Below are 20462 nucleotides of genomic sequence, written 5' to 3' on the forward strand. Positions count from 1 at the left end.
CACATTCCAAGGACCCTGGATCTTCCTACATCCGTCCGAGCACTTCACACAGGGGTTTTTTGTGCCTTTGGCTTTTTCCCCTTTCTCAGACGGTCACGGAGGATCGCCCACCGTCCCACCTATACGGTTGCACTGTTGGCATCCTTCCGCGGTCGTCCCTATCTGCATAAAAAAAAGGAGAGGCCCGGTAGCAAAGAGAAAGGGAAACCCAGGAGGAAAGATAAAGGTGAGGAGGAAGGGGAGGGTTTTGAGAGTCTTCCTTTGATGAAGAGGACATAGCTGACCCTTGTGACAGCTCTATAAATCAGTTTACGAGCATGTCAGTAGGGGTCACCATTTGGATATTTGAGGTGTCTGTCGTTTCCTCAGAGGTAACGGTGTGGACTATATAATGACAGACATTGCAATCATTACTTTTGAAAAATAACCAATTTATAGATACTGCTAGTCAAGTTTTTAGAAAGGCTCAAATTGCAGTGAACTTTTTGTGTATTCAAAAGTAGGCATTTATTCAAGGACAAAGTCTAAAATGTAAATACATGTTTGAATTATAACATAACAGAAAGTTAATAAAATATTGATACCAACATTACACAAAAACTCCAATCCTTTCATCCAATTACCTATTGGCACACAAGTTCAACAAGTTGTGTGATCATTTTTTCTAAATATATATGTACACAATGTGTTTATATAAACATACATTAATCATTCATGTTCACTACTCACCTGACTTGGTGTGTGTTGAAATACAGTTTGGACAGCATGGGGAAGTCATTTGCGAGTGAATCTGGGGATTTTTTGTGAACTTTGATGTTTCTTACATATCTTCAGAGAAGTGCATGCTGCAAACGTGGAATCGATTGCCCCTCATGTCCCCTGCAAGACATCCGTGGGCTCTGCTGTCAATCTCCGTTACTGGAAATACACAAATGACCAACCATGTTCGTATCAACGACATATCCTTGGGGAAAAGAACAAGTTACTCACCAACTGTAACGTTTTTTCGACTGGATGTTCCTCCCACATATTCCTCATCTTAGATATTTTGTCTCCCAGCTCTGCTGCTTTGGAAAAAATCTTTCACCAGAGGGCGCAGTGCTCTAAGCCGCAGAGTTGTAGTCCCTCGAGGGCCGCTGTCTAGCGTCAACACCACACGCAGTATAAAGGGCTCAAGCTGCGCCCGTTAGCTCAGTTCTGTTTTTACGGTGTTAATGGTCGCATCAGTTGATCAGGCTTTCAAAGTCCTTTGGCTCTTAAGGAAGTTCGAGTGTAACTGGCGTAAACTGTACTGAGGGGTAGGTTGGGAGGGTCGATGAGGAATACGTGGGAGGAACATCCAGTCAAGAGAACGTTACACTTGGTAAGTAACTTGTTCTTTGAATGGATTGTGTCCTCATACGTATTCCTCATCTTAGATAGGCTCCTAAAGCAGTAAGAATTTGAAGGAGGGCGTACCAGAAATTTCAATCATGGACTGAATGAAGGACGGCTTTTGCAAATAGGCCTCCTTGAAATGATTTAGAGTGCAAGCAGTAATGCTTCACAAAAGTGTGCATTGACGACCCCGGGGCCGCAGCACAAATTTCCTACACCAGAACACCCCTCTGAAGGGCCGTGGAAGTTGCCATGCCCCTGGTTGAATGAGCCCTTAGCCCATCTGGAGGCTCCTTCCCAGCCAATTTGTAGCACTCAGATTGCTAGAATTATCCATCAAGGCCCAATTTGTGTCCAGTATATCCAACAAACAGTTGGTCACATTGTCGTAAATTTGCCAGTCTAGAAATATAGAAACTGAGAGCCCTTTTTGGGTCCAGTCTGTGCAATCTCTCCTCCTCTTTACTTGCATGTGGAGGAGGGTAAAAAGAAGGTAAGGTAATCTTCTTTGACAGGTTGAAATCAGAATATTTTAGGTAAGAAGGATGGTTTGACCTTTAGAATGACCTTTTCCCTATGGAAAATGGTGTGAGGAGGCTTACGAGAGAGTGCCTGCAACCCACTCACCCTGCAGGCTGATGTTATAGCCACTAGCAAAATTGTTTTCAAAGTGAGGAGCCTTAACGGGCAAGAATGTAAAGGCTCAAAAGGGGCACACATTAGAAACTTTAAAACTAAATTTAAAGATGGGAACCTGAAAAGGCATTTGAGGGTACACATTTGTCAGTCATTTTAGAAACTGGGTAACTAAAGAAGTTTTAAAATAAGAAACCTCTTCCGAGGAGCGCTTGAAGATAGATAGCGCTGCCAAGTATCCTTTAATAGTGCCAAATTGTAGCCCCAAATTGGCTAAGTGTAAAAGGAAAGAAAGTACTGTAGGAGTATTACATAAGAATGGATCCACATTCATATCCCTGCACCAGATACTGAACTTGTTCCAACAACACTGATACAAGGATTTTGTTGGTGGCCTCCTGGCCGAAAGCAAAATCTCCATTCGTCATCCGGAAGGTCCCAATCTTTATATCTCAGCCTCTCAGAAACCATGCGTGAAGGCTGAGTATCTTGACCTCTGGATGGAGAACCCGACCCTCCTCTTGCGAGAGAAGATCCTCCCTTTGTGGAAGACTTATTGGAGGACAGATGGACATGTCCAGAAGGTCCGGGTACCATGTCCTCCTGGCCCAATCCGGGGCAATTAGGATCATGGTTTTCCTGAACTTTCTCAACCTCCTGATTACATGAGGAATCACGAGGACTGGAGGAAACGCGCATAGGAGTGAAATACCCAGTCCACCACGAACGCGTCCCCTAGAGCTCATCTTGAGGAAAATTCCCTTGAGCAGTACAGTTCGCACTTCCGGTGGGCACCGGTTGCAAACAGATCCACTTGAGGGGTTCCCCAAAGGGTGAAAATCTCTTGAAGGACTTCCTGAGCTAGTTCCCACTCCTGGGACACTGTGCTCAGCCTGCTCAGAGCATCCGCCACCGTGTTCTGCTCTCCGGCTAGGTGGACTGCCGATAGAGAGATTCCTTCTTGCATTGCCCAGAACCAGAGCTGCATTGCCTCTCTACACAGAGATTGTTGAGCTAGTACATGGCCACTGTGTTGTCCGTCATTATCAGGACGTTCTTTCCCCGTACAGAAGGCAGAAGGGCCTTCAGCACTAGTCTGATTACCTTCAGCTCCAAAAGGTTGATGTGTAGTTTGTACTCCGATGGAGACCAACGACCGCTGATCGTCAGCTTGTTGGTGTGGGCTCCCCACCCCGTGAGTGAGGTGTCCGTCACTGCCGTTATCTCTGGCCATGGTTGCCAAAAAGGTTCTCCCTCGAGGATATTTTCCTTGCAAGCCCACCATAGAAGATCTTGAGCCACTCTGGCCGGGACTTGCAAAAGATCTGAGATCTCCCCCGAAACTTTGGACCATTGAAGCCTGAGGGCCCATTGAAGGGATCTCATTCTCAATCTGGCCTCTGGCACCAGAAAAATGCAGGATGCCATGAGGCCCAGCAACCTCAGAAAATCGAAGGCCGCCAGATGTTGGGCATTCTGAAACTTTGTTACCATCTGCAGAATGTGGTGAGCTCTCTCCTCAGGAGGCTTTCCCTGAGGAAATATCCAGGACTGCTCCGATGTTACGCTCACCTGGTCTCTGCGGGGACGTTGGGGCACAGTTGCAGCCCTCCCAGGAAGTAGAACCCCCTTGTCTGCTTTCTCTCGCTGCAAATAGGCTGTGGGCTGCTGCGATGAATTGGAACACTGCTCCTGCGTAGATATGAGAGGACGTAAGTTTGCTGGCCTGGGAGTGAATTCCCTCGCAAACCCTTTTTCCCATAGTATGGTTTCCGTGAGCATGTATCGACCCATTAAGGCTCACCTGTAGATTATTAATGGTGAGCTCTCCGTCCTGCTACTTCTGGCAGGGGCGCATTTAGGATGAGGACCGAGTTCCTTCACTGGTCCTTCATACGTGGTGTCCAGTCCAGCTGTGACTATTCCACACCTTTCTGGTAAGTGTCTTTCAGTTTTCTCTTTGTCTTGAAGTATTTGTATTGTCTTTCTCACAGCCTGTTGTCAGCTCTGTAATAAAGTCCATCTTTCTCCCAAATAGGTGTGATTGCGGCCCAGCAGATCTACAGAGCACGTGGCGGCTCCAGATGAGGAGCGGAGGATCATGCGGCGGTCTGGCAGCAGGTAAGTAAGTGAGTTTTTAAGGATAAGCGCGAAGAATTTCGCAAGCGTGACCTCAAACTGAAAGTTCGTAATGTCTAACCTTGCCTTTTTCCTTTTACAGGGTGCTCAGAGCTGAAGTCTTCCGTTCCGAAGGATGAAGAATGCAGGTGAATGCTGACTCCAGGAGGTACGCGTATGGGCAGGAGACTAGATTCCCAAAGGTAATTGCTGCTTTATCCCAGGCAGCTGTGAGCGTTACGCTGCATGCAAATGCAGATTAACGCGAAGCGTGCACCTTGGGGATGGGTTGGCTTTTATAGCTGAGCTCTTAAGGCCACGCCCACTAACTCTGTTCTGCTTGCCATACCCTGCCACTCCTTGAAGTTGCATGTGCAGCTTATAGATGGAAAGTTGCATGTACAGCTCAAGATGGCAAGCCACAAACGGACTGACTGTACACACGTGGAAAGTTCCTGAAAAGCACTCCTGCCCATAATAAAGAGTCTTGCTTATGTTTCTCCATGAGCCTGGCGCAGTGCAGCTCCTGTGATCCTGGGCAAGTGGCCATGACATCCGATGAATAGGAGCCTTTGGCGTGGAATCCTTTGCGACTTCTTGTAATTGAGGGAGAAGCCCAGTCTGTGTAAGAAGTGGCAGGTCATGGTCCTGGGCTCATTCGGGTGAACTTGCCCTGATGAGCCAATTGTCCAGGTAAGGGTAGATGTGAATCCCCCCCCTCTCCTGAGACTCGCTGCCACTACAGCCATCAGCTTGGTGAAAACACTCGGGCGGAGGTCAGCCCAAATGGCACAACCCGAAACTGATAGTGAGAACTGCCAACCGCAAACCTCAGGTACTTTCTGTGCTTGAGATGGATTGGCACATGAAAGTAAGCATCCTGAAGGTCCAACAAAACCAGCCAGTCCTAAAGCTGAAGATCCTGAAGGATCTGAGAAAGGTTCACCATCTTGAACTTGTCCTTCCTGAGGAATTTCTTCAATTTTTTTAAATCAAGATGGGTCTCAATCCTCTGTCCTTTTTGGGAATGAGAAAATACAGGGAGTACCAACCCATGTTCCTCTCCGCTACAGGTACATGTTCTATTGCACCTTTCTCTAGCAGGGTTTAAATCTCCTGCACAAGGAGCAGGTTTGGAATTTTGTCAGAATTGGCTCCCGGTGGATGATCTTGGGGTCTTTGTTGAAAAGTAAGGCAGTAATCATGGGTCACTATCTCTAACGCCCAGGCATCTGACGTAATGCCCTGCCATTCGTTCAGATACCGAGTAATCCTCCCTCCCACCGGGGTCTTGTGGGAGAAGACCTCAGAGTGGCTTTGCAGCTGCTGCAGCAGCGGGTGAGGGGGGAAGTAGCCGCTGCTGAGGCTGATCTAGCACTCTTCCCTCTTCCACCACAAGGGGGTTTTCTCTGTTGGCCTCTATGATTGGCCTGTCCCCTCCGTCTTCCAAAAGAGGAGTTGAAAAGAAAGGGATGGCTCCCTCCAGGAAGATGGCCTTGCGTAGGAGTGCTGCTGAGGCAGTCTTATAGTGGCGCTGAGTGATTTATCTGCCGCTTTCGAGGTCTGCAGCTTCTCCAATCTCTCGTCCGCCTTGCTGCCGAACAGCCTCAAGCTGTCAAAGGGCATATTGAGTAATCTGGACTGCACATCAGGTGCAAAGCCAGATTTCCTCAGCCATGCAAATCTGCGTAGGACCGTGCTAGATGCCATGGAGCTGCTTACACTATCAGCAGTGTCCAATCCTGACTGGATGCATTCCTCCAGAACCTCCTTTCCATCTTTCACTACAGCCAGGAAACCATCCCATTACTCACCCTCCGGGATGTGTTCAGCCGCTGATGTCATACAGTCTCACAGGGTGTATGTAAATCTTGCCAAAGTGCAAGTTACATTCGTAGATTTAAGGGTCATGCTGCCCGAAGAGAAGACTTTCCAGGCACAAGCATCAACTTTTTTTGTCATCCCTGTCAGGTGGTATCGAAGGATAAGCTGACTACCTTGTGGTGGTTGCAGCTTGTACCACCAAGCTTTCTGACGAGGGATTCCTAGCCAGATACTCAGGATCTGATGAGGATGGCCGGTACTTTCCCACATTTTATTTACTGCAGGCCCAGAATTTGGGGTATCCCAAGTTGCCATCACCTTTTTTTTGCAGAGCCTTATGGAAAGGGAGAACAGGGTCCCTTTGAGGTCCCTCATTAAGAATGTCTGTCATATCGTCCTGGTCAAATCTTGGGGAAGCTGTTTTCCATCCATGAAGTCATTGACTCGTCCCATTAGGTTTCTATAACCACGGTCTGCATGATCTGCAGGGTCTGGCATCTCAAACTCTACTTCAGGCGAAGTATCTAGGCCACTGGCTGTCTGAAGGCAATCATAAAGATCAGCCATCTTAGAATTTGGGTCTATCAATTTCTCAGGAACCTCCTTGGTTCCAAATCTAACCACAGCGGAAGTAACATCCTCTTCAGAGGACTGCTCCTCATAAATAGAGGGCATAGATCTGAAAGATTCTTGCCTGGGTTGAGGATGGAAGATTTTCTCTGCTAAAGGGGGTGGCATTGACCTAGGCTTAGACAAAGGCGTTGATTTTGGCATTGGGATTAAAGAATGCCTCGACAAAGGCGTTGAAGGTGTCGATGGTAAGGCCGCTGCCTTCAACTTTTTCGAAGGAGGCCTCGACACTGTCGCGGAAGCTATCGACGCCATCTTCGATGACGGCCTCGACGCCGTCGTCGAAGGCTGCGTCAAGTCGATATTAGACTTTGACTTCAATCTGGATGCCATTTTGTTATCCGTTACCCCCGATTTATGCACCAGTGGTTTTACTCTTTTTTCATGAGGTGTCAGAGAACTTACCCCCGATGACACCCTCGACTTTTTGTCGGATCTCGCGTGCTTAGTTTTTGATCTCCCTCTGTCACCTTTGGAGTGGGCAGGGGGATGCTCTTCACGCTCCATTTTCAAGGGGGTCTGGGGCGCTTTCTCGAAAATGTTAAGCATGTTAATGTTAGGCCTCCCATTTTTCAAGGGAATTGTGCTTGGAAGGATAGGAAATAACCCTTCTCTCAAACGAGGAGGAAGAGGAGGAAGAAGATCTATGACGTTGCTTCTTCGATTTTTTGGATGAAGACTAGGAGGATTTCCACGAGCGACTTAGACCTCGATCTCCTCGACCCGTGTCGAGACATTTCACTCGACCCTCCTGAATCTCTTTGTCTTTTCAAAGACATATAAGATTCCTCCCCCACCGCCAGCTTACCTTTCCGTTCCTTAAGAGCCTTATTGGAAATAGCCTGACAGGAACCACATTCGTCGACCCGATGGTCAGGGCTCAAACACCAAAGGCAATTGTGATGGGGGTCGGTAATCGACATTTTTCTACCACACTTTAGACATTTTTTAAAACCCGTCTTGGGTGTGGTTGGAGTCGATGACTAGGACATTTCGAAGAAAAACAGGTGCGCCATTTTGTGACATGAAGCAGTGCTCGGAAAAACTGAACTGAGCTAACGGGCGCGGCTCAAGTCCTTTATACTGCGGATGACGACGACGCTGGCCCACAAAGTACTAAAATTCCGTGGCTTCGAGCACAGCGGCCTCTGGTGAAATGTTTTTTTCCGAAGCAGCAGAGCTGGGAGACAAGATATCTAAGATGAAGAATACTTGGGAGGACACAATCCATTCGAATATGAATAACTGTGGCTGATATTAGGCACCCAAAAACAATACTTAAGGCATTGTTTTTTGCTCAGGAAGATGTAGTAAACAAATTTAAAATATATCAAAATTATTAAAGTAGGACAGTGATTAATTCACCAATTAAAACATTGCAAAGACAAAGCATTTTAGAGTCTGGTAACTACCCTGTGAGCTAGTCTGACCCGCCAGGCTAGCCACCAACTTTCATGTCAATGGTCTGTCACACAAACGTATTACTGGTGCACTGATCATCCATTGTGCCACTGAAAAAAAAGACGTATGGCAAAACATTAGATATTCGAAAAAGGACCTATCATGTGATGTAGGAATTCAAGGTATAATAATACATAGAAAGGTTGCTAATGGTGAAGTCACTGAGATATATGAAAATAAAATGTGGATGAAAATTGAGTGAAATGCACTATAAATGTACCAAACTGAAAACGATAACACTGTAATAACCAAGGGTTCAATTACCTGTAATGGGGAAAATTGACGAGGTGGTACAGCAACGGAGATAACAAGCGGTGCAATGATGATGTCCATAGTAGACTGCTGAGATGTTTTCCTGATAAGGATTTGAATGAGTTTATAAACACTTAGAAAAGTGGGTGTGTATGTGAATTTGTTCCATGAAAGTCCCTGGTAGTTTTTTTAAGGGGCTTGATATAGTATTGTTACATAGCCATATTTGGTTATGTGTAAAGATTGATGAAGGTGAAGGATTGATGACGTCAAATTTCAAAAAAGAATGTGGGCACCTAGAAACAACTATTGCAAGCGCATGGCCCCAAGTGGGAACTTCCTTTAATAAGGGCAGGGGTGTATAAGGATGAAGCAAGCGGAAGACCCTAGGGCCTTGTGAATGGTCACAGAGATATCTTGATTGCAGGGACAGGGTCTTCAAAGAGGATTATGGCAACACCAGGTCTGGAAGGGGCAATGCTCCCTTGAGGCCACACCCCTTGGAGTTGTACATGATATTCGCCACCTTGCCAGTTCCCATCCAGCCAGCCCCATTATGAGTGCATGGTCCCAAGTGAGAACTGCCATTGATACGGGGGGGCGGGGAGTGGATAAGAGTGAAGCGAGCGAATAGGCCCGACACTTTGTCAAAGATCACAAAGATATGTGGATTACAGGGACGGGATGTTCAAAGGGGTGTATGGAGACACCATGTCTTAAGTGGACAATTATCGATAGACACCAAGAACACGTGGAGTTGTAAATTCACTTACACTCTGTTGAACCTGCTGGCCCAAAACCAAAAACAAAAAGGCATTAAAAATATGATAACAGTGCATTGATAAGGGAGAAGTGTTTGGATAGATGATGATCAAGTGAGAATGATATTGAGAACGTGTTGATTGCAGTAAAACAATATTTTTTGATCTTGATGGTATAGTATACTATTTCTATTAGTATACTTGGTGATGTTGGAGACTTGGACAATAAATTTCATTCACTTATCATATTACTTCATTGCTTTCATTTCCTTTGACTGTCAAAGTGTGATCATTGTTAACATTTAATAAAAGAGTTGTGTATTCTTAAATAGAATCGAATAAAATCAAGAGTACCTGAAGCCAAGAAGTAACATGTGAAGAAATGATAAGAATAATAAATGCAAACGCCCATATAATGCAAGTACTGAGTATTTTATTTTGACTTTAACGTTTGTGCCTTGTATGTTGAAAATATGCAAAAACTTGAAATTCTCAAGGAAAACTAAAAACTTGAACTGAAACACACTAAATAAAACGAATTCAAAAATGAACAATGCAAAATTAGACAATTTTATCGAAAGTAAAATATTTTAATAAAATGCACTTTAAAAAAAAAGTTGATGGTGTATACCAACTAAAAATTATAATTATCTGGTAGTGATACTGTCCGTAAAAATCCCTTGTATTGTCCAGAGGAGCTGGGAAATTAGCCACAAGCAGGTATGACTCGTGGAATGCAGAATCCCAGTCTTGCACAAATCCACCATGTAAACGCTTGATAGGTCACAAGCCTGTACCATCTGTGTAAATGATGGAGATATAGTTTTGTTGAATGAATCACGAGGCATTGGTATGAATTCAAAAACATACTTTGTGAGCAAAGTAGTCACAGTCCAATACTTTTGAGGTACAGGTAATATAATAATGTATATGTCCTTTTGAAAAATAAAAGAAGGAAAGTGATTTTTTAATAGCTTGAAAGTAACTCAAATGTTATTGTTGACTTGCAAAATAGAAGATGGAATAGCTTGGCACGAAAAAAGAACAATATAGCATCAACATATATATTGTGAGGGATCCCATGAGATCACAATGCACTAGAGAACAACATTAAAGGCTACAGTGCAAGGTTGTCACAAATAAAACATACAGAGACAATACTTACTTGTTACTAGGAGCATAAGGGCGAACAGTTGCTATATGTTTCTGCATCTACACCATCAGCATTCTCAACACTGATCTTGTAAGACAGTCTGCTCTGAAGTCATGCAGCAAGGTAAAGTGTAGTGATGGAGGTTCTTCTTTGGCTATGTAGGCCAAGCAGCCACAGTTTTCTCATTAACAGTTCTCCACCAAAGTTGGCATTACCTCACAGGCAGGTACACCAAGTGGAAAAGTGTTCCATGTGACGATGATCAGGATCCTGGGAGCTATTGTCATGAACTACAGAACACGTCCCTTTTGGACTTCCTGGTCCTTGTCACAACGGGGCGTGCACTCCATAATACTCCCAACATGCTCATCCAGCGTGAAACTACTTTCTCGCTCCACGCGCTGGACGTAACGTATTCTATTAATAGACCACGCCTTCCACGGCTCTGCGCGTCTCAATGCTATTGCAAAGTAGCGATCCGACGTGTGTCCCGTAGCTCACGGTATTGTTTCCTTGTACCTGTCTATCTACCCGTTCCTTGCCCCTTCCTTTCTTCCTATTTCCTGGACTCGTGTGCTAGTTGCACCTTTCCTAGTTCCCTGGATTCCTGGATCCGCGTCCCGGAAACTGAACGCACTCTGGAGTCGGAAGAGACTCGGGCAGCCTTGTTCAAAACCAGGTCCGTCCGCAAGAAGGCAGCGACCAGGGACTCCAGCAAAGAACGGACCCAGGTGAGAAGGGGGAACTCCTTGACAGTTTGAGACGCCACCCGACCGAATGCGATAGCGACATGGAAGCTGCCGTTCAGGACCTGATGCGTCGCATGCAAGAACTATCAACCGAGGTCCAAAATCGAAAGGCGGAAAACGCTGCACTCAAACAATTGGTCCTATCCCGGGATTCGGCCACAAAAGAAAGCGTCTTGTTGGGCGGCATTGTTGACAAATACGATGGGTCGGCAAAAACCCTTCGTGGATTCCTGGATTCATGTTTGGTCCACTTTACATTTAAGCCTTACTACTTTTCGACTCCCAGGGCTAAGGTGGGTTTCATAATTTCCCACCTTTCTGGGAATGCCTTAACCTGGGCTACACCCCTCGTTAACTCCGGCGATGCCCTCAGAGATGACTATGATGGGTTCATACAGGCCCTTAAAAACATGTTTGATGGCCCTGAGCAGGTCTATAGTGCCCAAGAACGTCTGTTAGACTTTCAGCAGGGTTCCCAGGATATGCTCACTTATGTGACCCGATTCAAACAATTGGCCAAGGAAGCTGATTGGTCCTCTGAGGCGAGTTTCACCCTGTTCAGGAGAGGACTGAATCATGAGATTAAGGATGGGTTGGCCAGAGTGGCTCGACCAAACTCATTCCAGGCACTAATGGACCTTGCTATGCAAATAGACTTCCGTATCCAGGAAAGAAAGGCTGAAAAGAAGAAATCCTTCCAAGGTGGCCTTTGAGAGCACCGTCAGAACGGACACAAACCCAGGCTCAGTCACAGAACCCGAACCCATGCAGATAGGGGCCTTCCGTGGACCCATATCCCTGCAAGAAAGGATGAGAAGGATTCATTCGGGGTTGAGTATGTATTGTGCTCTGGACAAACATTTGGTTAGGGAATGTCCTCTAGCCCCCCCTCGGCATTCGGGAAACGCCAGCTCCCGTTCCTAGATGGAGCAGAGCTTCGGGAGAGAGATGTTTGCTCCACCTCAATTCCATCCTTAAACTCTCCTGGCCAAAACAAATTGGTCATACTACAGGCATTTCTATCGCCCTCCTAGAGCAAGACCTATCCCATTTTGGCCTTGGTATACTGCGGAGCTATGGGGATCTTCATTGATCATGATTGGGTTGCTAGTCACTAGATTCCGTAAGAGACACAAAGTACCTTGCAGCCTGTGGAAGCCATCGACGGAAGACCCCTCACTTCAGGGCCCATAAACCTGCAGACCAAGGAGATCCAGCTCTCAATAAGTCACCATCAAGAGCTGATTAGGTTTGACATCATTAAGTCAGCCCACTACCCCATGGTATTGGGTATGCCCTGGTTACAAAAACACAATCCGTATATCAACTGGACAGCAGGATCACTATTCCTAGGCTCAGAGTTTTGTATGTCTCACTGTCTATTCCTGGAACCTTCATTAACAGCCCCTAAGTAACCGCATAAAGACCAAGAAACACCACTCATGGTTTCCAATATCATACAAGCCCCTGAGGCCTACCAAGGTTACGCTGATGTGTTTTCGACTGCCATAGTCCAGGCCTTACCCCCACACAGGCCTAAAGACTGCGCAATAGAAACGGAACCCTCAGCAGTGATTCCCTTCGGCAGGATGTTCATCCTTTCTGAACCCGAGAAAAAGGCCCTCAAAGAATACCTGGATACCAACCTTGAAAATGGCACCATAAGACCTTCAAAATCTCCAGCAGGTGCTTTGTTATTCTTTGTTCTCAAAAAGGATACCCAGGAACTCAGACCCTGCCTCGATTATCGTGGCCTAAATCAATGCACCCTCAAAGACCGATACCCACTACCCTTGATTTCGGATATCCTGGAAGCCGTAAGAGGCGCGGTAATATTCCCCAAGTTGGATCTCCGGGGTGCCTAGCATTTGATCCGTATCCGGGAAGGAGACGAGTGTGAAACCGCCTTTAGAAAACCCTTTGGCCATTACGAATACCTGGTCATGCCCTTTGGACTAGCTAATGCCCCGGCAGACTTCCAACGTTTTATGGATAGGGTGTTTTCTGACATGTTGTTCCTCTTCGTCATTGTATATCTAGATGACATATTGATCTTTTCCAAGGACCCTCAAAAGCATGAAGAACACGTAAAGGCAGTACTACAAAGACTGCGTGAACACCAACTCTTAGCCAAACCCGAAAAATGCTTGTTTCACCTTGCCTCTGTTCACTACCTAGGATTTATCCTTAGCCCAGAGGGAATTGGTATGGACCCATCAAAGGTAAAGGCTATTCTGGCATGGCCTGCTCCTACGTCCATGAAACAAGTTCAATCCTTCCTGGGGCTTGCCAATTTCTACCGAAAGTTCATATCCACCTTTTCTGAGATTGTTCAACCGATCGTTGCTCTCTTAAAGAAGGACACCCCTTTTATCTGGTCCACACAGCAAGACACATCGTTCCAGCGTTTGAAGACCGAGTTTACACAAGCCCCTATCTTAGCCCAACTCGACATAAGCCGACCATTTCTAGTGGAAACAGATGCCTCTAATTACGCCATAGGAGCAGTGTTGAAACAGAAATTAGAAGATAAGCTGGAACACCCCATTGCTTATCTTTCACGAACCCTGACTCTGAGTGAAACACACTACTCCGTCCTGGAAAAGGAATTGTTAGCCATCCGCCAAGCTTTCACTGAATGGCGGCATCTACTTCTGGGAGCTAGACATCCAGTCCAAGTCCGTACGGACCATCGGAATCTTCAGATTCTACAGTCATTGGAATGTAGAAATAGTCGTCAGGCGCGTTGGGCCTACTTTTTTTTCCCAGTACCAGTTCCACATCACTCATGTTCCCGGATCACATAACCTGATTGCTGACGCCTTGTCTCGACGTCCTGACTATGTAACCACTGAAGATGAGGCATATCCTAAGATGTTTTCCCCCCACGATCTTCATAGCTCAAGCAGTCAACCTCCTGGAAGAAATCCAAGCGCAAACCCAATCTTCTGAGTTATGGAAGGATATGTCAAGGAAAAAACAATGTAATCTAAGAGCCAAGGAAGGATGCACTGCTCATTCCAACACAGAAATTACAACAGAAAATAATAAATCTCTGTCATGACACACTTCACTCCGGGCATCGTGGCATCACCAATACCCTCTGTCTTATACAGAGACAGTTCTGGTGGCCTAAGATGAAGACTGACGTACAGCAGTACGTCCAAGCTTGCGTTGTCTGTGCTCAAAATAAGCATGATGACAAGAGACCGGCGGGTCTTCTACTGCAACCAACACTGCCAACTAGGCCATGGGAATTCATCGCTACAGACTTCATTGTGGAACTACCACCATCTCGAGGATACACTACTATCATGGTTACCATAGACTTGTTCACTCATATGGCTCATTTTACACCCCTCAGTAAACTACCATCCTCCTCCGAACTAGCTGGAATCTTTCTGGAATACATATTCCACCTGCATGGATTTCCTTCCAAGATCATATCTGATAGAGGACCTCAATACGTCTCACAATTTTGGAAACATCTGTCGAGTTCTGGGAATTCAACGTGCCCTCTCTTCAGGGCATCACCCCCAAACCAACGGAGCCACAGAACGTGCGAATCAGACCCTGGAACAGTATCTTCGATGTTTCGCCACCAAGGTCCAGGATGACTGGTCACTCCTGATACCCTTTGCTGAATTCGCCTAGAACAACTCCGAACATTCAGCGCTCAAAACCAGTCCTTTTTATTGTAGTCAAGGGTTCAATCCATCGGTTTTACCCTCTGTTCTTCCTCATTTTACACCGGTACCTACTGTTCACTCCTGGATCAAAACCCTCGTCATCATACACCAGGAGGCCAAGGAATACTTAGAGAAGGCCAGAACGCAGACCATGCGGATTCCAAAAGAAGACCAGGCCCCTCTTATGCAGTTGGTGACCAAGTATGTTTCTCATCAAAATTACTACCCCGACATCTACGACCAAACAAATTGCCCCCCCCGGTACTATGGTCCATTTCCCATCAAGGAAATTATTAACCCCGTCGCATACCGGATCGCACTAACAGACTCCTGGAAGAAAATTCATCCAGTTTTTCATACCTCCTTATTGAAACCCTACATTCCATCCTCCCGGAAATCCTGTAGACCTCCTCCTCGGCTGGTCGACAACCAACTGGAATATGAGGTATCCCGGATTTGCGATTCCAGGTATAAACAGGGCCAGCTTCAATACCTGGTTGAATGGAAAGGATACCCCTCCTAGTGAAAGAACCTGGGAACCTATTTCTAATATCAAGCCCCTCGGTTGCTCAGAAGATTTCACCTCATACACCCGGGCAAACCCAGAGGAAAGGGTCTTCAGAGGAGGCATGCTGTCATGAACTACAGAACACGTCCCTTTTGGACTTCCTGGTCCTTGTCACAACGGGGCGTGCACTCCATAATACTTCCAACATCGTCCTCCAGCATGAAACCCCTTTCTCGCTCCACGCGCTGGACGTAACATATTCTATTAATAGACCACGCCTTCCGCGGCTCTGCGTGTCTCAATGCTATTGCAAAGTAGCGATCCGACGTGTGTCCCGTAGCTCGCGGTATTGTTTCCTTGCCCCTTCCTTTCCTCCTATTTCCTGGACTCGTGTGCTAGTTGCACCTTTCCTAGTTCCCCAGATTCCTGGATCCGCGTCCCGGAAACTGAACGCACTCTGGAGTCGGAAGAGACTCGGGCAGCCTTGTTCAAAACCAGGTCCGTCCGCAAGAAGGCAGCGACCAAGGACTCCAGCAAAGAACGGACCCAGGTGAGAAGGGGGGAACTCCTTGACAGCAATACTCGCGACTTTCCCTCGATTCACCATCTTTTCGGCTACTTTCTCTCACACGCATTTCCTCTTCGGTATACTCTGGCTTCTAAAGTTATGGCTGAATGAATACCATAATTAATGAGGATTGAAGTAGTAGAAAAATCAACTGTGGGAGAAAAATACAAAAATGTGCAATTTGGAAAGAGTAATGAATTAAGGTTTTATTTTAAAATGCCATGTAAAAGAAAATGAGGAGAAGAAATAGACATGTTATAAAAAACCCTAGTCCAAAGACAACAGGACTAAGCCCAAAGTTGGAAAGTTCTCATTGGTACATGGAAAAAAGAACTGATGTAAATATACAATTTAAATATGGTTTAGCAAAGACATTTGTCAATTATGTTATAATTATTGAAATTGAAAGCGCTTACAGAGTAAATTATTTCAGTTAGTTGAAGTACCTTTTTCAGTTTAATTCGCCATAGTTTTTAGGTAGCTGAACAGAGCAGAAAGAAGTAATTGAGACTTGTGATAAAATAGACTAACACCAAGGCAGCAGAAACTCCAATGTTGTCTGATCAGAAAGGGATTGTTGATACTTATTGAGGAAAGTGATATCTTGAAATTTCCAAGGAGACAGACACATTAATAGATTGCGCACAGAGGACTTTCAAATGAGACGTGCAGTGGCGCTCTGACAAGGGGCGGAAGCATCTAATGATGTCAGCTTGCGGGGTGGGTGATCTGATTTACTGCAGCGAGGGCCCTTGAACTTAAGGCAATGGATCAACAGATAAGATTATCACGATTGCAGTTTCAGACCCGTGAGTTTTGCATGTGTAAATATAAATCAAAGGTCAGTTGAACTGGCAAAAAAAGTCAGATCGATCGATATATATGTTCAAAAATACATGCCCTATCCTTTGGCCCAATACAATTCCTGAGAAAACCTCTCCTTTAACTGTGACCCAACAAAGTCCAAGCCCTCCTTCTGTTTCACCGCAGAATGCAGTGATTTCCTGGTATGGGCTTCTCTCTGCTTTGGACCATAGTGTAATGTCCTTTGCTTTCAAAATAATTTCATTCTTGATTGTCAGAGTACCTAGGATGGAGGATTGCGCTGGTGCCTACGTTGCTGCTTTTGAAGATTCCAAACATTGTGTACTGTATTTTGCAGTATATGATGCGGTTCGTTGGATTTGAATTAAATAATGTTGCTGGAATAACAGTCGTATCATTAAGAAAACATTGATTATCAGGTTGTCGCTGCTAAGGAAATGGTCATTTCTTTTGACGATGGGATTTATTTGATAAATTAGGCATTTCGATCAAAACATTACACATATATAATGGACAAAGATATCCCAGGTGGCATTAAGTCAAGGCATCAAGAGAACCCACCACATAGGAAATAGTGTTCTAAAGCCTGGTGGGCAAGAAAGGTGTCTTTGATGTACAATATCACTGACAAGAGCATTACGTAGCATACAGATTCACGAAGAAAAGCAACACATTATTATTTTTATTTTACAGTACAGTTGGTGAAGTGCTGACATAATTACCTGTTCCTCTGTGGCTGGGTGACGAACCTCTTGGGCAGGATGTTGATTAGCTGCCACATTTGGAAAGAGTCCATGGCGTAAAGGTGTAAATAGGCGACTCCAATTAAGCATGCCAACCTGGAAACAAACCAGACCATCATTAATTAGGGATATTTGTGAAACTATCCTATCTTATCATTACCCCTTACATCAAATGAAAATAGCAGTTTCCTTACGGCGCTGCTATGATTAGCCTAAGCAAATAAGTCAATCCTTCCCTTGACATTCCTGTCAGCATCAGTCCTATAAAAGTGGTATTTCCAATTTGGGAGGTGAAGGAGCATGGTCAAGATAGCTGCTTATCGAGTCACACTTCTACTGCTACGATGAGATGCCCATCCTCATATAGGCACTGTTGAAAAAGCTCCAGTGATGTCTGGGATACAATCTTGCCACCAAGGGATTGGTGCAATTCCTTCCTGCCATGAAACACCAAGGTGTAAAGACTAGAGGGGGTTATCTGTACTTCAGCCCTCTAAATGGCAGAGCAGAGCACAGAGCCCCCAGCCAAGGTTCTCTATATGGTAGCTATGGACAAGCAACCAAGGCTTAAGCTCTCAGGAGGTAATGCGGGCTGGTTCTAAGTACAGTTTAGTCCCCAGTCCACCACAAAGGAATGTCCACACACTATGTTATGCGCTAACACAGTTCTTTATATAAAAATAAGGTTCAAGATATATACATCAATAACACACTTTGTACTCTGGCAATTCTAATATGGCAATTATATACAATGTCTATGTGGTACCACACTTAGCTATTTACTCCTTTAAAAATGCATCAATTGCTGACAGTTATAATGGCATACAAATCATGCAGCAATGTATAACAGCATAGATCATAGGAAGGAAGGCAAGTTCGGTTAAACAATGGCAGAATGCTTCTTTTGCTACTAAGACACAATTCTGAGTGAGGACCTCCCCCCACCTGGGCAACCTGTACTCAAAGTATTAACAAGCCCAGTCCATTAATGTTTAGTCTTGTTTCGTGGTAAAAAGGTTCAACCATCACAATGTACCTGCGATAGTTGAGTTGCTTCAATGGTTCGTCGACGGTGCCCTCGAGAGTGACATCCCGCTAAAGCAGGAGCCACAGGGCGTTAAGATTCCTCGAAGAAAAGTGAACACTTGCGTCCAGACTACAGCTTCGACCTTTGCGGTGCTCTTCGACGATCGATCGTGGAAGTCCTGTGACAATGAGGTGCGCGGTCCACCTCGATGCAAAGAGTTCTGTACCGCAAAGAAGACTCAGTGGTGGATGTAGTCCCAGCAGCGGGAGTCAAGAGATGCTTTGGCGATCCTCTGGTCTGTCAGTGCTGCAGCCACAGCACGTACATCGGGATAGCTTCGACAAATCGGGACTCAACCACGGGCTGGACTTCGGATCTTCACTTCGTCAGTGTGCTCTGGACGTCTTTGTCGACTTCTAGTGGTGGTAAACCCGCTGGCGGATTTTCCTCGGTAGCCGAAGACCTCGACTTTCTCCGGTGGGACAAAGCGGTCGACAGTGATGGCAAGGGAGCCCTTTGTTCAAATGTTCTTAGGCAAAGGTGAAGCATTTTGGCTACGGTCGTCAAACAGCACAGCGTCACGCTGTCCCCGCTTCTGGGCAACACGACTCTACTAGCTTCCAGCGGTTACGGAAATCCTCCTAACCATGGTCGACGGCAATGCACTTCGATGGCCTAGATGTCCTGGTGCTTCACTCCCAGATTCTCGGTGGACCCACTCCCCAGTCGACAGCCTTTCGGTACTGGCTTCCATGGTACCTTGATGAAGATCAGCTTTTGCATGATGTTCCCTCATAGCTAACGGAGAGGTCTCCTAGCCAGGCCCTCTCTCGGATCAGTCCTCGGCAGCTTTTAGATTTCGTCAAAAGGAAAACAGCAGCAGTTCTTCTTCTTCCAGCTGGGCTTCAAGGATAGGCAGCTTCAGCTTCTGAACAAATTGGGAAGTGAGAGGTCTACAGATATACACATCTGTCCCTCATTCACTCTGGCTGAGCCAGGCTATGTAAGCCAATCACACAGAAGGGTATTCATGCAGGCAGGCAGGCAGGCAATCAGGCTCGCAGGCAGGCAGGCAATCAGGCTCACAGGCATTCAGGGAATGTGGATTGGGGCAAGCACTCAGCCTTTCAGCCCACCACACTGCATTCATGTCAGTTCCAGGCAGGGCTGTCTCCTTCATTGTGTCACACACACAGAAAGCAGACACCCGTAACATAGAATGCATATTGGTCACACACTCTATTCACCTCACCTAGGTCCCACCCCAAGGGTGTGCCTACAACATACAATCACTAGGAAGGCTCCGGCCAGTCTGGCCTGGACTTCCCCACAATACCATACATGGTTTTTCCACCCAAAAGCAAGTCAGGAGAAGGGACAGAGTCAGGGCTTCCCAGGACTTTGGGAAAACAAGATAACAGGTAATAGAAACAAAGAGGCCACATGGGCCAACTTGCCTTCTATCAACTTGCCTATCTATCAGGAATCCACTGATTCCTATGGCAGGGCCTGGGTATCCCAAAATAGAGGATACTCAGAGCACCTGTCAAATTCAGCATGGAGCTGCCACCAGTCCATACCCTCCTCTGTGGGCAACACACAAGTGCCCAAAAACACACACTAGGGGTGCAGGGTTGTAACCCCACCCATGTGTGCCATAAGGGTATCCCAAGTGTAGCTGTTAACCACAACCAAAAAGAGAAAGAGCTGCACTGCCAGCAGTCCCAACTGGACTCTTGTGCAGGAAACGACACAAAACACACATGATAAGGGAGTACAGGACAAGGACATGGAAGCGCTGTCCCTCCAATGCATTTCCAGCATCACACAAGGTCACACTCTAAAATAGCAGCACCAGAAACAGTGGGCTCTGTGGGATCAGTCTGCATCATTGAGGTGTCCAAACAGGACCAAAAGGGTGAGACTTTCTACTGCGATCTGCAAAGGCTCAAAGCGGACCATGCCTGGGTCTGTTGAAGACCTAAGTGGAGGTGAGCTGCCTGCACTGTGACCAAGTGTTATGGAGTCTGGATGTACGTGATTATTTCGTTAGCGAAAATTTCGAATTTGAAAATCACAAATTCAAAATCCCTGTATCTAAATAATTACGTACATGACCCCGGCCAGCTATCCGCCATCCT

At 45.9% G+C, this 20462-nt stretch overlaps 1 protein-coding gene across 1 annotated transcript in view; it reads right to left on the bottom strand.

Annotated features, from left to right (window-relative positions):
- LOC138526363 (ubiquitin-associated domain-containing protein 2-like) overlaps nt 1-20462 on the bottom strand; it is a 315829-nt gene that overhangs the window by 149496 nt on the left and 145871 nt on the right. The window contains exon 2 of the mRNA XM_069637013.1: nt 17274-17390. Coding sequence (XP_069493114.1) covers nt 17274-17390 — 117 coding nt within the window. The remainder of the gene's footprint in view (nt 1-17273; nt 17391-20462) is intronic.

The sequence above is a fragment of the Ambystoma mexicanum genome, chromosome 7p, assembly GCF_040938575.1.
Source record: "Ambystoma mexicanum isolate Mex_15411 chromosome 7p, UKY_AmexF1_1, whole genome shotgun sequence".
NCBI classification, from domain to species: Eukaryota; Metazoa; Chordata; class Amphibia; order Caudata; family Ambystomatidae; genus Ambystoma; species Ambystoma mexicanum.